The sequence below is a fragment of the Pseudopodoces humilis genome, chromosome 16, assembly GCF_049639895.1.
Source record: "Pseudopodoces humilis isolate 2021_Gansu_Grassland_sample_001 chromosome 16, ASM4963989v1, whole genome shotgun sequence".
Lineage (NCBI taxonomy): Eukaryota > Metazoa > Chordata > Aves > Passeriformes > Paridae > Pseudopodoces > Pseudopodoces humilis.
In genome coordinates this window covers 14,456,467-14,476,007 of record NC_142215.1, presented here as the reverse complement: position 1 = coordinate 14,476,007, position 19,541 = coordinate 14,456,467, and the positions used below count along the sequence as shown (strand labels likewise).

The 19,541-nt window shown below is 39.3% G+C and overlaps 1 protein-coding gene across 2 annotated transcripts in view; it reads left to right on the top strand.

Moving 5' to 3' along the window:
• Positions 1–19,541, top strand: part of THSD4 (thrombospondin type 1 domain containing 4) — a 234,349-nt gene that overhangs the window by 60,551 nt on the left and 154,257 nt on the right. For both annotated transcript variants that reach the window (XM_005521456.3, XM_088063116.1), the window contains exon 6: positions 4,396–4,498. In XM_005521456.3, the coding sequence (XP_005521513.2) occupies positions 4,396–4,498 (103 nt within the window). The remainder of the gene's footprint in view (positions 1–4,395; positions 4,499–19,541) is intronic.

Genomic DNA, 19,541 nt, shown 5'->3' with positions numbered 1-19,541 from the left:
CTCAGCACAGCTTTGACACAGCTTTGCTAGTGGCAGATGTGAGCCCACATCTGCTGGCAGACTGATAATTTTCTGGTGTTTTGCCAGCATTTCTTTAATTAAACCAAGTGTCAAGGATTTGTTAGAAAATGTGCTTTTCAAATGTGAACCAAAAGCTAAAAAGCTAGCAGGGTGGTTTCTTTGTTTTACAGTCTTAACTGTACTAGCAGCTCATTTTAAGAAAACTCTCACGGTACACGACAAAGAAAACACTGTGTGTTGCTTCTCCTCAGACTCCTTTCATACCTGCATATTTCAGAAGAAACTGAGGCATAAATAAAGCTACTGTTTGCCAAGTACAAAGTTTCTATCCACAGCAGGCACGGTGCATTTCAAGAAGTTTGGCCCGAGGTTGCACAAGACAAAGAGATACTTTTAAAATTGGGTCTGAAGTGCTGCCTCCCTCCCTCATCACCACCGTGTTGTGCTTCTGCTGGTAATTTGCTCACATTTTCAAAGCAAAGGTAGAAAAGTTGGCCAAGGTGTGAAACAGTCACATGAAAATGCAGCAGGGGTAGCTCTGAAATGCCTTGTCTTGTGTGAAAATATCAATATCCAGCACCTTGGAGGCACTTTGCTGAATGCAGCCCCACATGCTAAATTTACATCTTTGCATTGTCCAAAGAGCATATTTTAAGTAGGAGAAACGTAATCTAAAAACATACAAAATTACAATTCTGAGTGCTGTATCTAATTTTACAGTGCACAACTGAAAGAACAATAATTTAAAAACCCTCTCCCAGCAGAGATGATATATTTCTAGATAATTTATATCTGCCTCTACACAAAAGAATATGAGATTTATCTTAGTAGGTGCAAAGTATATTTTTTTGCTGCTTTGGCCTCCCTAGATCTGGTTTAAATAGGAGATTTTATTTCTTTTTTTACAAACATCCAAAGAGGCCATCCTGTTTTCTATATCAAAACCCCAATGAATAACTTCAGATAACTCCCTCAGTAATCACAAGACAAAGTTTTGTCTTTTTTGTCTTTTGAGGGAAAAAAAAAAGAAATTCCAGATCTGTCATTAGCAAAACCCTGAATCAAAGTCAAAATTCCATTTACCAAAAAACTATTTTCAAGTCTCTAGCAGGCAGCATGATTTTAGGGAAAATGAACTGAAGGGAAACTGAGGGAGAATCACACAGTAAGTTAAATATTTTAGCAAAGTTCATTCCAAAAGTCTCTGGGAAATTTTGGAAAGAGATCTGGGCTGTTTAAATCCCAGTACTGTGGCTTAGCCAGAGGAACATTCTTCACCTGCAGCCGTGCCAGGGTGCTGCTTGCCTGGGCCAGGGTGGGCAGGGGTCGGTGCTGGGCGCTGTCCTCAGACACCTCCTGCTCTGTGCTGAGCTGGGAACCCACAGCTGCTGGACACTGGAAATAGGAGCTGTCTTTGGGCTTGCCATCTTCTCATCACAGATGCTTGTTGCTGTATTTTAGGAGTTTTAGTCAAGCTCTATATGACAGAAATAGTAATTAAATTGAAGTGTAAAAATAGCTTGTACTCTTGGGGAATAAATAAAATATGAGGATCTACAGGAATGCCTATACTGAAGCTTCACTTATGATTGAACAGGGTCATACTTTTTCATTTTAGCGGTTTTCTGCCGCACAAAAGTGCTAAAAAGCCAGAGCAGCCAAGAGAAAGTCCCTGGCACTCATAGGTCTTCTGAGAAAGGCTCAAGGATTTCATTTTCAGGGAAGCTGAGCTGTAGGCAGCATAAAACTGTCATTGCACTCAGCTGTGCATTAACAATTTAGGTGGGGTTAGCAAGTGGTGCATAGATGTTAACTAGTATATATGTAGAGTACAATATAACTCTTAAGCCTTGGTGATTCATGGACTGTAGTAATTTTGCCTACTTGTACTTCATTGCTAAAGAATATTTTAGAAGACATTAAAAATAGAAATTAACATAATCTGTATAAAGAGCAAAGCAAAGTATTTTTGTGGACCACGTTGCTCAAATTTTTCCTCAAAATTTTATATTGCAAGTAAACCTTGATGAGTGAAATGAAGGAAGAGTAACTGAGTTGGGGTTTCTAAAGTAGCAGGGATTTCTGAATTAGCCTGTTCTTCTGATTTTTGCTTGATCCACACAGAGTTTGTCCTTTGTCCTGCTTTAAAGCACTGACATCTCTATCTTGTGGGCAACTGTCAATAAGTTTAAAAACAGAAATTGTAGCTGTATGAAAAGGATCTTAGAAGGGGTGGGTGTCACTATTTGTTGGCAGCAGCAATGAATATTTTGATATTTTTACTCATACATTGCCTGCAGTTGGTATGAGCAGGGTGTACAGGAAATGGTTTATGAGCCAGAAATACTGGTACATGAGAGCATGAGCTCAAGGGTCAGAAAAGGAAAAACAAGAAACAACTAAACTTCACAATAGGCTGGTAGAAAATGTGTGCCAAAAAAAAGGGAAAAGCATTCCAGAAAGAAACCTTCAGGCTGACTTGGCTGGTGCAAACTGATGTTTGTTCTGCTGTAATTTAGTGTAGTGACCTTAATTTATGCCAGCTCAGGTTCTGTCTCTTCACCTTTAGGATATGTGCAATAATTGGTTTCTGTGAACAATACATTTCTTTGCCTTGGCTGCTGGTTGTGGTGAATAAATGTTTTGCATTGCTGTGCCACACACAGAAGGAGCTGTGCTTCAGTTGTAGGAATATAGCTTTGCTTTCTGCATTTGGCACTAGAAAAGCTTTTGGTCCCACCCTTCCAATGTGGTGGTTCATGGTCCTATTTTCAGGGAAGGCTTTGTTTGTTTGTTTGGGGCTTGTTTGTTGTTTTGTTGTTTTGTTTTTTGGCTTTTTTTGGTGTTTTTTGTTTTTTTATTAGAGGGTTTGTTGGGGAAAGCAGTTTTTGCATGTACTTGGAGATCTCAGAAGGGTGGGTGAAGAAGCACAGATGGCTGCTTGGCCAGAAACAGTGTTTATTCTAGAAGATTTGTTACCATGATTTTAATAGAAGATAAAGTAGTCCATGAACCTTCCCCCGGGCATATCTTTGGTACAGTTTATAGCCCACTTGAAAACTCTTGACTTTGACGTCTCTTTGATCCAGTTACAAGCATCTTCTTCCAGAGATGGTGGATACAAAACAAGAACTCCCCTGGGACCTCTGCTGTGCCTGGCTTCCCCAGCAGACAACCAGTCTTTCCTACTATACAGACATATGAGAACTGCCTTGCAGTTGAAACAAGAGTTGCTCTTAGTGATTCTCTTCTGCTCCCTTTGAAAACACACTTATTTAGCCATGCTGTTTTCATATAATGTCATCTCTAGCTTTCACTTGAAATCTGTCATATAGGAAAAATATTCTGCTGTTGTAGTCAAATACTTCATGTGATTTCTACTGTTTATGAATAGTAGTTTTAGTAGTAATTTTTATTATCTAGAGGCTATGAAAAAACATGCATCTGTGCCCAAAGCTTGCCTATTTTCTCCAGGCATAGAAATTATTCTAATTAACCCCCTGCATTTGGTAGAAGTCTTTCTCCCCTTTGTATGTGCCCACACACAGAGTAATCTTCTGCTGTAACTGCAGTAATGTGAGGATTCAAGCAGAACAAAGTCATTAAGTATTTAATTTGTATTTTCTTTTGGAATCTACTTCACATGCAAGCAAGGCCGTTCTGCCAAAGGTGTGCATTGCAGGTGACCTAAGGAAAGATGCTGCTTCCACCTGTAAAACCTGCCCTGCCTCAACACCTGTGTGTGCACACACATTTGTATAAAAGCAGCTCTTCAGCTGCAGAACTCCAATACCAACTCCTTAGTTGCAAGAGCTCAGGATCTGAAGGCATGAGTTAAAATGCAAAGTCACTCAGAGATTGTAATAGCAGCATGTAGAAATACAAAAGGAAAAGTGGAAATATGGTATGGAAGCATAGGATGAGAATGAGAAGTTGCTGTAGTCAACTTTTAAGAAGTTATGGAAGCATGTACGTTGAGTTTTTCAACTCTGTTGAATTTGAGCCCAAATGTTAATGATGAAAAATGTGAAGCTGTTGTGAAAAGGAAGTAATTCTAATCTAATACTGAAATTTTTTTAAAGTGTTGTGCTGTTGCTGAGGAAAATGTCAGCTCAATAAAAGCTTTACTTTTTTTTTTTAATAGAACTGTTGTTCCATTAATTTTGCAAATTAATTTTCTTCAACAGGCACTTCTGAAACTGTTACTTATCAGCACAGCTTGTTACCTGTTTTAAAGAGGTCTCCTGATGTTTATGTCATTCCTCTGATGAGATTTTTGCAGTGCCTTCACAAACCTTCTAAGGTTTATTAATAGGAAGGCAAAAATAACTTTGCTGTTGATTATAATGCTACTTTTTTTTTTTATCTAAACAGATGTGTCCTGAAAGCAGCAGGAATATTAGAGAGGTACAGTGTGCATCATACAATAACAAGCCATTTATGGGCCGATTTTATGAATGGGAACCTTTTGCAGAAGGTAAGGGAAAACAACTTGGTTTTACATTATAATACAGATTGTGTTCTGGAAAGGCAGATACGATTTTTACTTAGTGGGAGCCATCAGGCAGCTTTGATCCACAGCTGATATTACCTATTTTTACAGCTGAACATGAGTCAGTGCAGATGAAGGAAGGCACGTGTTATATGTGACACCCACTTAGATCTGAATATGTTTGTTTCTAGTGTAGCCATGTCTCAGTCCTCGTCTTAGCTGTTGTGGGCACAGTGGAGGCTGGCAGAGCTGCACCTCTTTATCTCCAGTTATGAACATTCAGTGTATGCTGTGCTCCTAGTTAAAGCTGTGTTTGGCTTTGGGAAACAAAGCCAAACACAGGAATTTCAGAACTGTACAACTCTGGCACTCTGTACCATGCATTTAGGCAGAACAAGGAGCCAGGTGCCCCAGCAAGCATATGTATTAGGTTTGATACATCCCTTTCCAACCCCATTTGAGAAGACCCAGCCAATGCCAAGCCAGCTCAGCCCACCTCCCTCTGCTTGCTTCCTACACAGCAGCTTTGACTCACTCTATCTTTTGCCAGGAAAGATTAATCAGGGGATCTAGAACATCATTTCTCTATCCCTCCCCTGCATAGCACAGCTTGCTCCTGATGTTTATACTGGATCAATAAGGGCAGTTAAACTGTAATTCACAGCACTGTCTTGCTGGTGAGTTAAGTGTGATTACTGTTATTTTTAAAAAATACTCGTATTTTTATTTCTCCCTCGTTCAGATTGGTGCAGCTGCATTTCTGACCCATTCTATCTGCTGCTGCTCCAACATAAACTTTTGTCTTTATTAAAAAAGTCATATTAGAGGGACTATAAACCCTATGAATTTAGAGTATTTAATGAAAAAACCTAGTTTGTGTGGGAGAACCAATAGCACATGATGACTTCAAGAGCAGAATTTGAGAAGGATACGGTTGTAGCAGAGAGAACACATCACAGTGACATAACCATAAAACCTGTAAGGAAGTTTAACTCTACAGAAATAATGAATGTTTTACTCATCCTGATAATTGAACTCTTTAATTTGAAATCTTAAGTTCAGTTAACTTTCATTTTTAATTGTGATGAAAAATTCATAACCTTTTGATGGCTGGATAAAAGAATCTATTGAAAGGAGAGAATCTATTGGTTGACTGAAAAGGGTAACTCTGTGAGGATCTGGCCGCAGGAGTCTCTCTTAGTGAAGAATGGCTGCATTTGTTGAAAGCAGGGAGACAACTGCAGACATTTTTGTCAGAAATTCTCTGTAAGGTTAAAGATGGAATAAAGTCCTCTCCAGGAGAACCTGTGCCTGATATTTTGTCTTCAGAAGGATACCTGGATAGTCTTGTGCATCCAAAATACATCATCATATGCAGTATGTTCAAGTAAACAACTGCAAAAAATCCTGGTCAGCTGCAGACCCTCTTGCTTTGACTTCTGTTTGAAAATGTCAGCCAGGTATGTGTGATAAACAGAATTTTAAGCAGCAGTCCCAGCCCTGGGTTTCTGTTCCAGCTGGTAGAGTTATACCTGTGCAGGCACAGGCACTGTGAGCTCTGCTCTCTGCAGGGCCCCGCAGGAACACTGGGCTTTACTTCAGAATGGTGACCAGTCAGCACTGCCTCCCAAAGGTGTCAAACTTGAAAGAGCTAAAAATGTATTCTTTGGGGACTTAGCTTTTTTCTTCCTTCTAAGTGAAGGAAATTACAGGGAGAAAAATACTACAAAGTTTAAGCAATTTCATTTTCTTAGAGAAAAAAAGAGTTTTTTGCAAATCAGAGCTTGGTCCACTGAAAGTTAGACATGATTTACCCCTAGCAGACATTGAGGCTCTCCCCTCTTCCCTCAAAGTAAAGAAAATGTTAAGTTTAAATGGAGATAATTATGTTAATTTTTTGTTGGTTTTGTTATTTTACAGCAAATTTTTAATGGGATGTTTTCTAAAATGCTTACTTGACCAAACATCCCCTCCAAATGATGTTTTGGTTTGCTTTTTGTTGTAAATAAATCAGCTGTAGTTTCAGAGCTCCCCTTTCAGGTGGCTGCACCTGTTTGCAGGGCAGGACATTTGTTTCCCAGGAATCCTGGCTGTTCCCAATGTACCTGTGTGATTTTACATGTGCAGCTGTAGCTTGTGCTGGGGCTGACTGGATGTTGGCTCTAGAGGCAGGAGTGGGAGCGGGGACGTGGCTCAGGGATCATCACAGTGGTGTCTGTACACATGATTTAGTTCCACTTGGTAGAGTCAAGATGTCTTTGGCTGAAGCTGCTGGATGAAGGCAGCGGAGTTTCTAGGATCAGAGCCCTGCTCAGATGTCAGGAGCTGTGTGCAGAGCTGGCTGCTGGCAGCAGGGCCGGAGGGCCGCGCGGAGCACACGCACGGGCCCCGTTCCTGCGGGATGCTCCAGGGCTGCGCCAGCACAGCGCCTTCACCTGCCCCGGGCCCAGCCTCTGGCAGCCAGCAGGGGCTCTGCAAGGCCTGGCAGCCTTCCTTCCATTCCTTCTGACTGCCAGGCCTGGCTTGCTCCTGTGACCTCTCCTTTCTGTTTGATGCTGAGAGACAGGGGTTGTTAGAGAGCCTGCAGCACCACACTGCTCTTGGGAGCAGAGCTGGAGCCAGGCTGAGTTTCAGCTGGGATGGAAATTCCTGTAGCTGAAAGCAGGATGTGTCAAATGGCACCGATGTCACTGCTGCATTTTCTGTTGGGGGAAAAATGTGTCCCAGAGTGTCCCCCAGTATTGTTGTTGCCAAACCTAACTACTGATGGGTAACACAAGGAGCGATTCAAAATCAGCTGAGGCAAAAGAGGCTGACAGGACCAGGAATCAGCACCCAGCCTTGTGACAGGTCAGGAGGCAGTTTCAACTGGCTTCTCTTTACTTAAAATGTGTCATAATCCAAGCATTGAATGAATGGAAGGAGATTTGGTCAGCATGGCTTTTCATGCTGAACTTCAGTGGTACTCTTTTCTCTAAAATGACACTCATATCAATACTCCATCCTGAGGCCTGTGTTGTGTTCAGAGGAGAACTCACTGTACAGGTAAACCTGTACATGCTGTAAAATCATTTATCAGTTCACTTTTGTCTTAAAATACCTTCTAGTAACCTGAGTTCTAGCTAGAGATGTCTGTCTGCTACAGCTGGGATAAATATAAGCTCTGAAGAAAATGAAATTTATAGCTTCCACAAGTGTCCAGTAAATACTGCAACTTCAATACTTTGTTAGACAAGAGGGATGTAAGACTTAGTCTGAATCAGTTTCAGTATTAAAATGGAGACTGAAGAGTAATGCAAAGCTGCTGTATTTATTGATTATTTTTTTTCTTGCTGGGTTTTTAACAACAGTTTTCACTCATTTTGAGTAACAAAATAGCTTCTTCTAACAGATCAAAATGCCCAGCTTAAGATGTTAAGTTGCTAAGAAACTTTTGGAGTCTGCTGGCAATTGATGACACTGAAGACACTGAATGAGGTCTGATTTATATGATTTAAGTAATTATAAAATGGAAGAAAAGCCTAAGATCTCTTAAAAATCTTGGTCAGGTGCTGAGGGGTGCAAGCAGCATCAAGGACTTGGAGTACCCAGGAGTCAGAGAGTGCTGGTTTCAGGGAGGAGGTACAGGGAGTGCAGTCACCAGGACAGTGCAGACACGGCTCATGGATCCTGGACAGTCAGCTGTAGGCACAGAGCTGTTGTGCTGATGTTTCAGCTTTGGGAGGTTGTGGCTTAGTTGTCTGGGCTTTGTGCAGACAAGGGTATAAGGGCTTGAGAGGAGACCATTTATCCACTTCTAAAGTATCATCAATAAGATGTTTTGTGGAGTGTTTTCCAGTCAGTGATGGAACATCAGAAAGCTGTTCCAAGGCCAAGCCTGAATATATTATGCTTGTTTTCAGTGGTTCAGTGTGGGGTTTTTTCTTCTCTTAGAATTGTGAAATTGTTTATAAACAAGTTATAGATTTAGATATTGTTTATATGCACATTAAGCAAAGATTCATTCCGAGTCCATTGCTGGAGTTCATGACATCTTAGCATGAAACCAATATTGTGAAGATAGATATATATGGAGGAACCTAGTATTTGTGTCATCTGTTCAGGTTAACTGGAAGGGGAACTTCAGAGTACTCAGAGAATTGATTGTTGTGTATGGTCAAGAAGGTGGGCCCTGGTGTGTGTTCCTGAAAGCCTGTGGTCCCTGGCAGGACAGTCCTTGAGACTCAAAGGGAACCGAGTCCCACTGTGTTAATGCTTGGCCTTCCCCTTGGGGCTCAGGAGAGGCTGTGCCGAACCACATTCTCAGCTTTGTGTGCAATACTTGGGCAACCTCATGATTTCACCCAGAGGACAAGAAGTCATCCTGCTGTTTTATTTATACTTTCTCAAGTAACTTACTTCTAGTTGGTGAGCATACAGATATACATATATCCTGCAACTATATATGTATATATACATATATACAGGGAATCTATACACAGTTTCTCTAGAAAGAATCCAGCTGTGCTGCAGTTCACCCAGCTGCAAGGTATTATATTCAATGAGGCAGCTGCTTGAAGTCTTCATTCTTCATTGCAGCAGACCATACTTCTCTGCTTCTCTTTTGCCTCCACCTGTTAGAAATCTTCTTGATTGCTTCTATTCCATTCTGTGGCTGCTTGCTCTTTACAGTGCATGTCCTTTAATTGCATGCACTTTATTTTCTAAGACAATTTTTTTTGTTTCTCCTGTTCTATGTGAAATGCTGTGGGCAGACAGATTCATCATTGAGGCATCACACAGTTTTGGGGGATTTGAAATGTAACAAGTAGATAGTGTTTATATTTATTGATTAATTACAACTCAAATAGTGCCTCTTCCATAACGATAGATACAAGACATCCTGAAACATATACCTGTAATTACTGACAAGAGCTTAGGCACTATAGGCATAAAATTCCTCTTCAATTCTGATTGAATATGATCTCTGATTTCTTTCAGGCTCAGTGGAAATCCTTTGTGAGGCAGTGAAATATCCATTTTTCACACATTACTGAAAATTCTATTTAATTTTTAAGTGAAATTTTTTTGAAATATTGCTCACTTATGAGACTAGAATTTATTCAAATGCAGAACAAGAAGTTCACTTATACGAGGTCCCTGTTTTCCCTTTTATTTATTGCTGGTTTGTGAATGGATCACAAGAGAAAGCAGATGGAAGTTTGCAGTTTTAAAAGTGTGGTTATGGTAAAGTATCTGAGGCATTTCTTTGACTTCATCTATAAATCTACTTCCTGAACATCTGTTGTGTTGAGCTTAACCTGGAAATTGTAAATATCCTGTGTATTACTGAAATATGTAACTACTTCTATAGAAAGCTTTAATAAAAAAATGCTGAGATATTTATGTATATGGAAACCTAGTGCTTCCACATGGGAACTTATCTTTTATAGTTATTCTTTCTGTATAATTGTATTAATATACATACTTTGATTTGCATTTGTAAGAAGCTTAGTGGTATTAGAGCCTGGCTTTTACCTTTGATGCTATGGTTTCTTACAATAGTTAATAATGCATACGTATTTTTAAGTGTACTGTTTTAAGCAGGACCCACCAAACTGTGGTGAGTGAAATGAGCCATTTCCCTGTAATAAATCACATGCACACATTTAATGTTTCTAATTCATTGTGCATACTTTAATTTCCTCACTTTTCTACTTGCTGTTTGGAGGCAAAAGTGGGTTAAGAGTGGTGAGAGCAAGAAGTGGGTGTTTATAGATGGATACCTGGATGAGCCTCGAGAATTGGAAATGGCTGTTAGTGCCTTTAGGAAAATAGGAAATTGCATCCATCAAATGTTATCATTCAGCTGTAAATTCAAGACACTCTGAAGTGCAATGGAAGATAAACCCTCTAAACAGAACTATTTGTAAGACAGGAAAGTGAGAGAAAGATGAGCAGACAGGTCATATCTGTGCTATCCTTACAGGCCTTAGATGAATGTCGCCTAGGTTTGCAGTAAGAGAGACACCGCCTTCTGTGTCCAGCTGACCAATACTCACGTGTATCTTAGAGTATCTGACCTGTCCAGTCACATTAATTGTGAGTTGGGGAAATGTCCCAGGAAGAATTATGCCCTCATTTCAAAGCCCACTTTTTAGTTCTTTTGGTTGGAGCAGAAAGTTAAGGACGGATGTTGTGGCTTTCAGGCTCAGATGCAGAAACAAAATTGTATCCAGATTGTGTGGTACTGAAGATCCTTAGGCTAGAACAGAATGTAGAAAGAAGATTTGTTATTTGTAAAGCATGTGTGGGAGTGAGTGGTACAAAGTGATACTTTGATGAAATTTGTCTGTTTTACCTATTATTATCCCTTGAAACAAGATGCAGATATCCAATATTCAGAAATGAATTAAAAACAAACACCTCCACCCCACAGAATGGAATCAGTGGAATGCTTTGATACACAAAACACAAGCTATTGGTATTAAGTACTTAGTAGCGTTATTACAGCTTTCTCAATGTCTGACCTGGCTGTCAGGCAAAGTCTGTAATAAGCAGGGCTACATAAGTCAACAATATATGAGCTCACATAATCAATCTGTATCAGTCCTTGTCTATCTGTGCTTCTTACATAGCTTCATTGTGTCCAGTGGCTGTGCAGAGCAGCCTAAAACTTGCTGTAAGTGACAGCTGAGGATTTGGATGCCTTTGGTCTGGGGAGCAGTCTGAGTTGTGTAAAGATGGGCAAGAAAATACCCTAGAACCAGGGGCCTGCTAGGGATGAGGGATGTGATTACCCAGGAGTGAAAGTTAGCATAGAGCAAGGTTGCTTTAAATTAATGTACCCTAAGAATTTAACCTGCCCTGGCAATTCCAGGGGTTAATCTCCACCTTTTCTGAATCCTCCATTTTGGATCAAGCACAGCATTCTCAGCAGCAAAACCTCTGCCATGTATGAATAAGAAATAAAGATAATGCTGATTCCTCTTTTCTGTCAGTTCTCCCAAAGGTTGTGTGGTAACATATAGTCCTATCCAGTGGGAGGATTAAAAAAAAATCTTTTGGAATCTCCATTTCATTTTGTAGTACCCAATCTTTTGTATGCTGGGTTTTCAGGATAAGGGAGAGAAAAGGGACAAATGAAGATCTTGTCTGTGTTATTTCCTGCACTCTGGAGTGGATGGTTACTGTGTCCATCAGCTGTTCCTCTATAAGGAGTACTGCACTTTGGGACCTCTATTGACTCCGATTGTCCATGGGAAAAGTCCTCCATTAAGCTTCAGGGACAAAATTTCACTCAAAAAATTTGCCTTTGCTGTTGAATCAACATTTTTACTTTCTTTGAAGTATTTGTAGCAAATCACCAGTGAAAAGAAGGCATCCTGTCCGTATTCCTGCACCTCTTTAGGGATACAAAAAAAGAGTATTAGTCTGAATTCTTCTAAATCTGTTCTGTTTGGTTACACATCCTTTTGTAGCAAAGCCATGAAGGATCAGATGCTCTGAGCAGATGTATTTTACAGCTTCACAAGGAAACTATTTTGTGTGAGTTCCATGTTTGTGTGCTAGGAGTGCTGGGAGTCCTTGTCATGCAGATCTGCACAACCATTTCTTGTAGTATGAGAACAAGAATGGGGGGAAACTTGGGGTTCACAGTGTTTTGTAGGTGTGCACTGCTTGCATGAACTCTGGTGATCCTGCCCTATCTCCCAAATTTATGAAATAGTCTGGAGAATACAATGGAGCTGCAAGGTCAAGACCGTGTAATCATTCTAACATGTTATGCTTTAACTTTGGGGAATATTGAATAAACAGGGCAGCAGTTAAGCAAAGTATTATCAAGACATGTTCCATTTTTGTTGTTAAATGCATGAAATATTTATTCAACACATTTCTTCTACAATTCAACGCATTTCTTTTACAATTTGCAGTTTTAAAAATCAAGTGAATATGCTATCTTTGCCTCAGTTAATGCGTGGAAATAGTTTTTGTTGATTCAGTTATGCATTTCAAAAGGTTTTAAATAGTTTCATAGTATTTTCCATGTGTTTGATTTCAGAAAAGCTTTCACATTTATCTATTCCAGCCAAAAGCAATTGTCCTAATGTGGTGCTGTGTGTGTAGCAGGCTGCAGAGCTCCCAGTCAGGTTGCTGCTGAAGTTAAAGAAAAGCAATATAAATATAACTTTTTATAGGTCCTAATGGTATAAGAATTGTTCAGGTCAGCATGAGTTTTTCCCATTCACTTCAATGGCTTTTGGATGAGGTAATTTAGAAGAAAATTCCACATGTAACTAAAAAAGTGAACAGAACTGAGGTCTGATCCTGAAAAGCTTTGTTGCAGGCTGATAATATCCAGATTTCTTTGTTTTCAGAGAGTTGGTATGTACATAATTCCATGGAGGCTCAGGAACTCACTAGAAATTTTCACAGTTTCTTTGGAAAATGATGAGTTCAAAGAGAGCACCTGCAGCCTCTACACTGCTCAAAGGTTCAGGGAGCTGTGGCTGAGTCTGGGCATGGTTCTCTTGGGTGAGTGTGTGAGCAGGGACTCAGAAAACCGTTACATAAATATGGGATTCAGGCCCTTCTTTCATCCTGTGAACAAATTACAAGTACACAAAGAAGGGCTTCAGGATTATCTCAGAGACCAAAGCACTTTCCTTCTTTACCCCTCCCCAAAATGTCTCTGTCTTTTGTTTTACTGTATGTGTTTCTGAGTAATTAAAATGGTGACTAGAAGTGAAACATTTATTCTACTGAACTTTTTAAGTATTGATAGTTGTCCTAAAAAGTGAAAATAATACATGTATTTCTAGTTCTGAAAAGTTCCAAACACTGAAGTAATGGAGAAATGAACTATAAAAGGGGTCCTAGTAAATAGAGACTCTTTCCCACCTACTTTGGAAGACTTATTTCTTCTGAGTATGTTACATTATATTGAAAGAATTACATATTAAGATACTTTTCACTTATAGTTTGTTCATTTTGAGCCCGTTCCAGTCTCAGCTAATATGAAAGAAAGCAATAACTTCAGAGAGAGTCAAATGTGAATCTAAACATTTATGTTCACAGTTTCCATTTGTGTACTCAAAAATTCGTTATGTATACCCTCAGTAGTAGAACTTGCACTTTCCAGAAGACTTAGGTGTATAATTCTATTTTCTTAACGTAGTTTCTATGGCATAATATGGGTTTTAGAAATTAACACCTACATATACTGAAAGGGTAGATATACAAGTTCTGGTTCCAGTAAAATTTGTGTATTTTACCTGATTATCGTTCTAAATACTTCCCAGTTTTGAAACTAAGTTTTGGGTCACTCTAAAGTGGGGTCAAAACCTTTGATCATAGCTACCAACAGCAGTGTGGTGCAAGGTCACAAGTCAGAAGGTGTGGCTGGTTGAAAATTTTAGGGAGCCTGCTGAAGTTGGAAGATGTTTGGTTTCAGAGCTGGCAAGGGCTGCTGCTGCTGCTGCTGTTTTCCTCATTGGTGGCTTATTGGTATTTGACATTTAAACATGATGTAGGGCACTAAAAGCAAGAGCAATTTTTGCCCATAGTGAGAGATCCAAGCTCCCTGAGGTGAGGCCCTGGCTGCAGCTGTGGCCATTTCCGGGGATGCAGGGATTGCTGCTGGAGGGGCTGGCCCAGCATCTCCTGCTGCAGGTTCCTGCTGCCTCCCATAAACTGAGCCTGGCTGGAAGCGTGCTAGCTGCTACTGTCCTGCTTTGGCCTGGGACAAATACAAGGTAAAAGTCATTTGCTTAAGCCTCTCTTACTCTGGTAAAACCAGTCTGTGGGCTGTGAGGGAGAGGAGCCAATGTTTTGTGGTGTAGGAAAGCCAGGGTTGGTCCCTGTGTAGGGCTGAGACTCACTGAGCTCAGGCTTAGTCTGAAGTCACTGTGCAGGATTTTAAGAGTGGGGGAAGGGGTGAGAGGTTGTAAAGAGAAACTACTACAGAGGGTTCAAAAGGATTAAGTATTACAGTGTATTTTTTAATGTGGCATTCCTTTAAGAGCCCTCAGATTGACAGTTTCCAACTTCATCTCACAGGCTTTCAAAGGAGCAGAGTTCACAGCTCTCACTGATGTAACTGCTAGAAAAGTAAGGCTACTTATTAATATGAATGTGGGTGCCTGTGTTGCATATTATTAATTAAATATTGGCATTTCTGTGCTTCTGGGGTGTTCTGTTAGTGTTTTGATGGAGTTACTTGGTCGTCCTGAGTGTTATGAAGGGAATTAAAAAGATTTTGCCAATTTAGATGGTATAAGTAGTTGGATTGGCATTTATATTTGCTCAATATTCCTTCTTGGTATGATGAATTATTTTTTCAAAGCAAGGAAACTCTTACCCACTGTGAAGAAAAAGCTTACAATATGGATGAACATCAGAAGAAAGAGATTCCCAGTGGTAGTATATAAAATGAAAAGCAGAACTGGCTTCTATTGTGCTCTGTTTCTAGTAGACATCTTGGAAGTTTTATAAGTGTGGTTCATAATAAATATCTAAGCCACAGTTTGAGGTCTTTTACAAAGGACAGACAATTCTTGTTAATATTTTTCTGGATCAGTCCTTGCTCTTACACCCAGATTGTATCAATCTTTGGCATTTGTCCACCAAGTCAACTTGTGAATTTGTTAATTTGCTTTCCATATTGCACTGTATAACTCTGAATTTAAATCCAAACACCACAAATTTAAAATTGAATTTGAAAGAGCCAGAGAAACTGTGCATTAAATTTGCCTATGTATCTACAAAGGGAGGAGATCTGCTTCTCAATAATTTTGGCCAGAAGCCTAAAAACACTGAGGTGCAACCCACTCTGGTTGGTTCTGCTGCAATAGTACAGTGATTCCTCTGGAGAGAGATCACAAAGAGCTAACTGTTTGGACCCATTTCACCACTGAGGTGGATATCAAGTATAAAAACAGAAACAGACCTCAAAAAGTTGAGCTTGATCTTTTTTCAGATGTAATAATATGTGTCTGGTGACATCATCAGATCTGAAAAGTAATATAGACTTTTACTGTATTTTCTTTTCATTGCTTGAGCATAAATGTAACCCAGTGTATGTAAAATGCATTATAGCAAATCCACAAGAAATTTCCTTCATTGTAACAAATACTGCATCTCATTAGGGCAAAACAAGCCCCCAGTTATGAACATCTGCTTAATAATTTCAAGTTCCTCCAACTATGCTGCCAAAACATCTAAAAAGTCAACATCTAGTCCATTACTTTGATCAGCTGAAGTAGTAAAATTATAAATAATGCACTAAATGCAGATCTGGTGAAAGGCAGAGCATTGCTGCCAGCCCCGAGCTTGGAGAGCTGGGACTGGTGGGCATGTAAGGCACTGGGACTGGGATCCTCAGGGAAGGTGGGATGCAAAACTGCATTTCAGGCTTGCACAGGTTTCCTGTCTAGCAGTGAGAAAGTTAATTAATCTTTCTGTGTCCAGATCCTGACTGTAAAATTCAGTTTCAAATGAATTTGAAACCCTCCGTGTCTCATGGGTTTTCTGTAATGCATATGAGGTGCTTTAACATTACTGACAAGAGCCAAAGCATCCTTAAACAAACAGCAGGTCATTGTTTATGTAAAAATTGGCATGAGCTGTAATGTAATTTACTGTTTGTCTGCTCTGTGTGTCTTAAGGAGAGGGTCACATTGTGGTGTTGCAGTGTTAACAGTTTGACTACTTGTGTTCATTCCAACTTTGAACAAAAATGGAAAATGGAAAGATTTTCCAGGAGTACAAAACATTTTTTAAGTATCAAATTATTTGGGATCAGTATTGCCTAAACTTAAATGCATATATATGTAATTGTAATATTATTAGGATGTTAAATTATTTTAATTTTCAGTGTAATAAGATGTTTCAGCATTGAAGTGAAAAAGAGAAAAAGAAAATTATTTTGACATCTCTCTCTTCATTTTCAGCAAAACAAACATACGGTGAGGAAAGATTTCAGTTTTCACAAAATTAAAAATTTTGAAAAAATGGGAAAAATATCAGTGGAATGACTGCACTGTATTTGTAACTGGATTGAAAAATGTGCTGAAAATACAATATATAAAATACAATATATCAAAGAGATTCTTGCACATGGCCAAGTCATTTGAATAGAAGAAAAGCCTGATTCTGAACAGAAACTGTCATGGGAAAAGCAGAAATGCCAGCCAGTTTCCTATTGCTCGTGTTTTATACAGCATGGTTACATCTGTCTGCACACAGACTGGCAAATTCACTTGTGGTGTAGATGATGGAATTTGATCAGGAAAGTGGCTGGCTTTACTGGGCCAGCCAGGATTGATGGTGGCAGTTAAAGCTGGTCAGAAGAGAATCCTTTTTAAAGCCTGGTTCCTCCTTCGAGCAAGCCCAGCACGTTGGGGAGGATGATCTGCTGCTCCTTGCCACAGGAGCTGTTGTTGCCGTGGAGTTCCAAGAGGGAGAACGTGATTCCCAGTGTTCAGCCACTAATCAAACCTGAGTCTCAGCAGCCAAACACACAGAGTAAAAACCCATTGATTCTATCTCAATGAGCACATAGAACATTAGCAGGGAAAAGAGTCAAAAAGGATGTGCTGAGTAGCCTCATTTGTTTATCCTTAGTTTCATGATGTATTTAGAACTTGGTTTTCTGAGTTTAAACTGTCTTAACTCTCCTTGAGAGGGTTTTCAATTATTTAACAATCTTGCTGTCGAGTGTTTGTTTTTTCTTTTAATTAGTTAAGTTCTGGGCTTGGTTTTGAGGGTTTTATTTTGATCTTAATCCAAAACCCATATCAGCTTTACTGAACATTCTAAATTCTTTATTGGATAGTTACAGTATTTTCAGATGTTTATGCCTGACTGTCACTTATACCATTATGTTTAGCTTAAAAATAATTGGAAGGAAAGTCTAGTTATTTCCTTCATCATTTATGAAAATAATAACTGAGTCTGTGACATTAAAAAAATGTAGCTTTCTCTAGTGATTGCTTATAAGCTTTTTTTGATAAGCATTGCTTTTCTAGCACCACAGTTAGATCTGATACTGCAGAGCAATAAGGATTATGTTTGACTTGGTATATTGAATTCCTTCCCTCCCCTTTCTCTCTGATTTATCCTTCTTTTATATGGACAATCCCCTAGTCCTCCCTATTTCAAATCCAAAGGCACATCCTGGAGCTAATGTGCGATGTGTCGCTCACTCCCACAGGTAAATTGTAGCTTCCTGCATGTTTGTACAGCCCAGCACAAGTGCATTTCACCATTAGCTGGTTTACAATTACAGCAAAACAACATCTCTTAGCACATTCTACAAGGAGAACAAACCCCAACTGTATAAAGTATGAGTGGTTTGTGTTTAGGTTGAAAATCTTGTTCATACTAATCAGTAAACACGCTCGGCATCGGCCCCACTGGACTGAGACAGAGGAGACGTGGAACTGTGCCTGCCCTCCCTGCACAGCCCTGAGCAAGAGCTGAATCTCTGCTCACATTTAGCATTACTCTTCAGGAAATTTTGGGGATAGGAATGATATTTTAATACAGGATTGCTTTTGGCCCTTTTTCTGATACACACTGTTCTGTGAAGTCAGCTCTGGCTTATCCAATAGTAGCAGTAATTCTATATTTTTGCTGCTACTGCCACAGAAAATTACTTCAGTACTTGAGGACAACACATGTGGCTTCCAAATGAAATGGTAAGAGTGGTGGGTTGATGTTGAAGACCTGAAAAGTTCAAATTATAACAAAATATAGGGTCAAGGCCTTAAAAATATTTTGAAATTCAAAATCAGGCTTTCTGACATGTCAGGTTCCATGGATGCTGCCCCATGCATGCAGACAAAATTGTTTGCACAAAATAATTTTTACTTTTATTCTCACATGTTGGTATTAATTCTGATGAAGTGTGCCTCTAATAAATCTTAATAATCATTTGAGATTTGTTTTCATGACAGGTGTGTTTACAAAGAGACAAACAGTTATCAGTAGTTAGAACTGAAATATGTTTTTTAGTTCACTCAACTGTCCACAAAGAGATTTTAAAACCATGTGTCTACGTCTAAGCAGTCAGTCTTATTTATACACTGGTAAATCCCTCCACACCATTTAATTGAGGAATTATGTGTATGCAAGCTTGTGTAGTATTTGTATATGAATAAGGTGCTGCATGTTCATATAGTACATATAATATATTCTAAATGTTGGTCAGTTATATTAAGGTATTTATTGCAGCATTTAAATTACTGAATTATTCACTAAATTATTGCAATTTGAAATAATTTAGCCTGAAATTTCAATGAATACTAATTGCATAATTGCTTATTGAAATATTTATTGCATTCATATGAAAGTGGAAATTTTGCTGATCAGACCAGCTGTTTGCATTGGCTATTGGTCACAGAACTGGATATTGAATTTGGAAGGCCAAGTGAAAGCAGCATATGTTCAGTATCTAGTTAGCACAGGCATCAAGCTGCAGGGAAAATACGATGGCCTGAGGATTTGTGTATGTTGGCAACTGGTTTGTGCACCTACACCACAGACAGCTTAAAATCTGTATACATTTGTCTTCACAGCTGCTTCTAATCATATTAGCAAGATTGATATTCTTGTACATGCCAGAGGCGATCCCTGTGCTCTGTGTTAAAGCAGAACCACACAGGACAGGGGCCTGAATTACAAATACAGATTGGAGAGCAGGTGTTAGGTTTTCAAAGAAGAAAAGACTGTGTTGTTAAGAACAAATCCAAGTTTCAAAAGGATTTTTCTACTGCCTGGGATATTGGATCTCTTGAGATAAGATTGAAGTGGTTGTGAAAACACGGGTATTATAGGCATGTCCTGCTATTATCAAAGGGATACTTTATTAATGTTCCTGTTTGGCTGTGAACTCATTCTTCTGTGTTTCTTTTGCTGTGAATTGCCGTCAGGCCCATTGATTCTGATACTATTGCCTCTTGTCAGTTTTGAGACAGAGCTGGCATCGGGACAAATAAGTAATACATTGTTTCCTAAAAGACCTTTTTTTCTAGGATTATTCATGGTA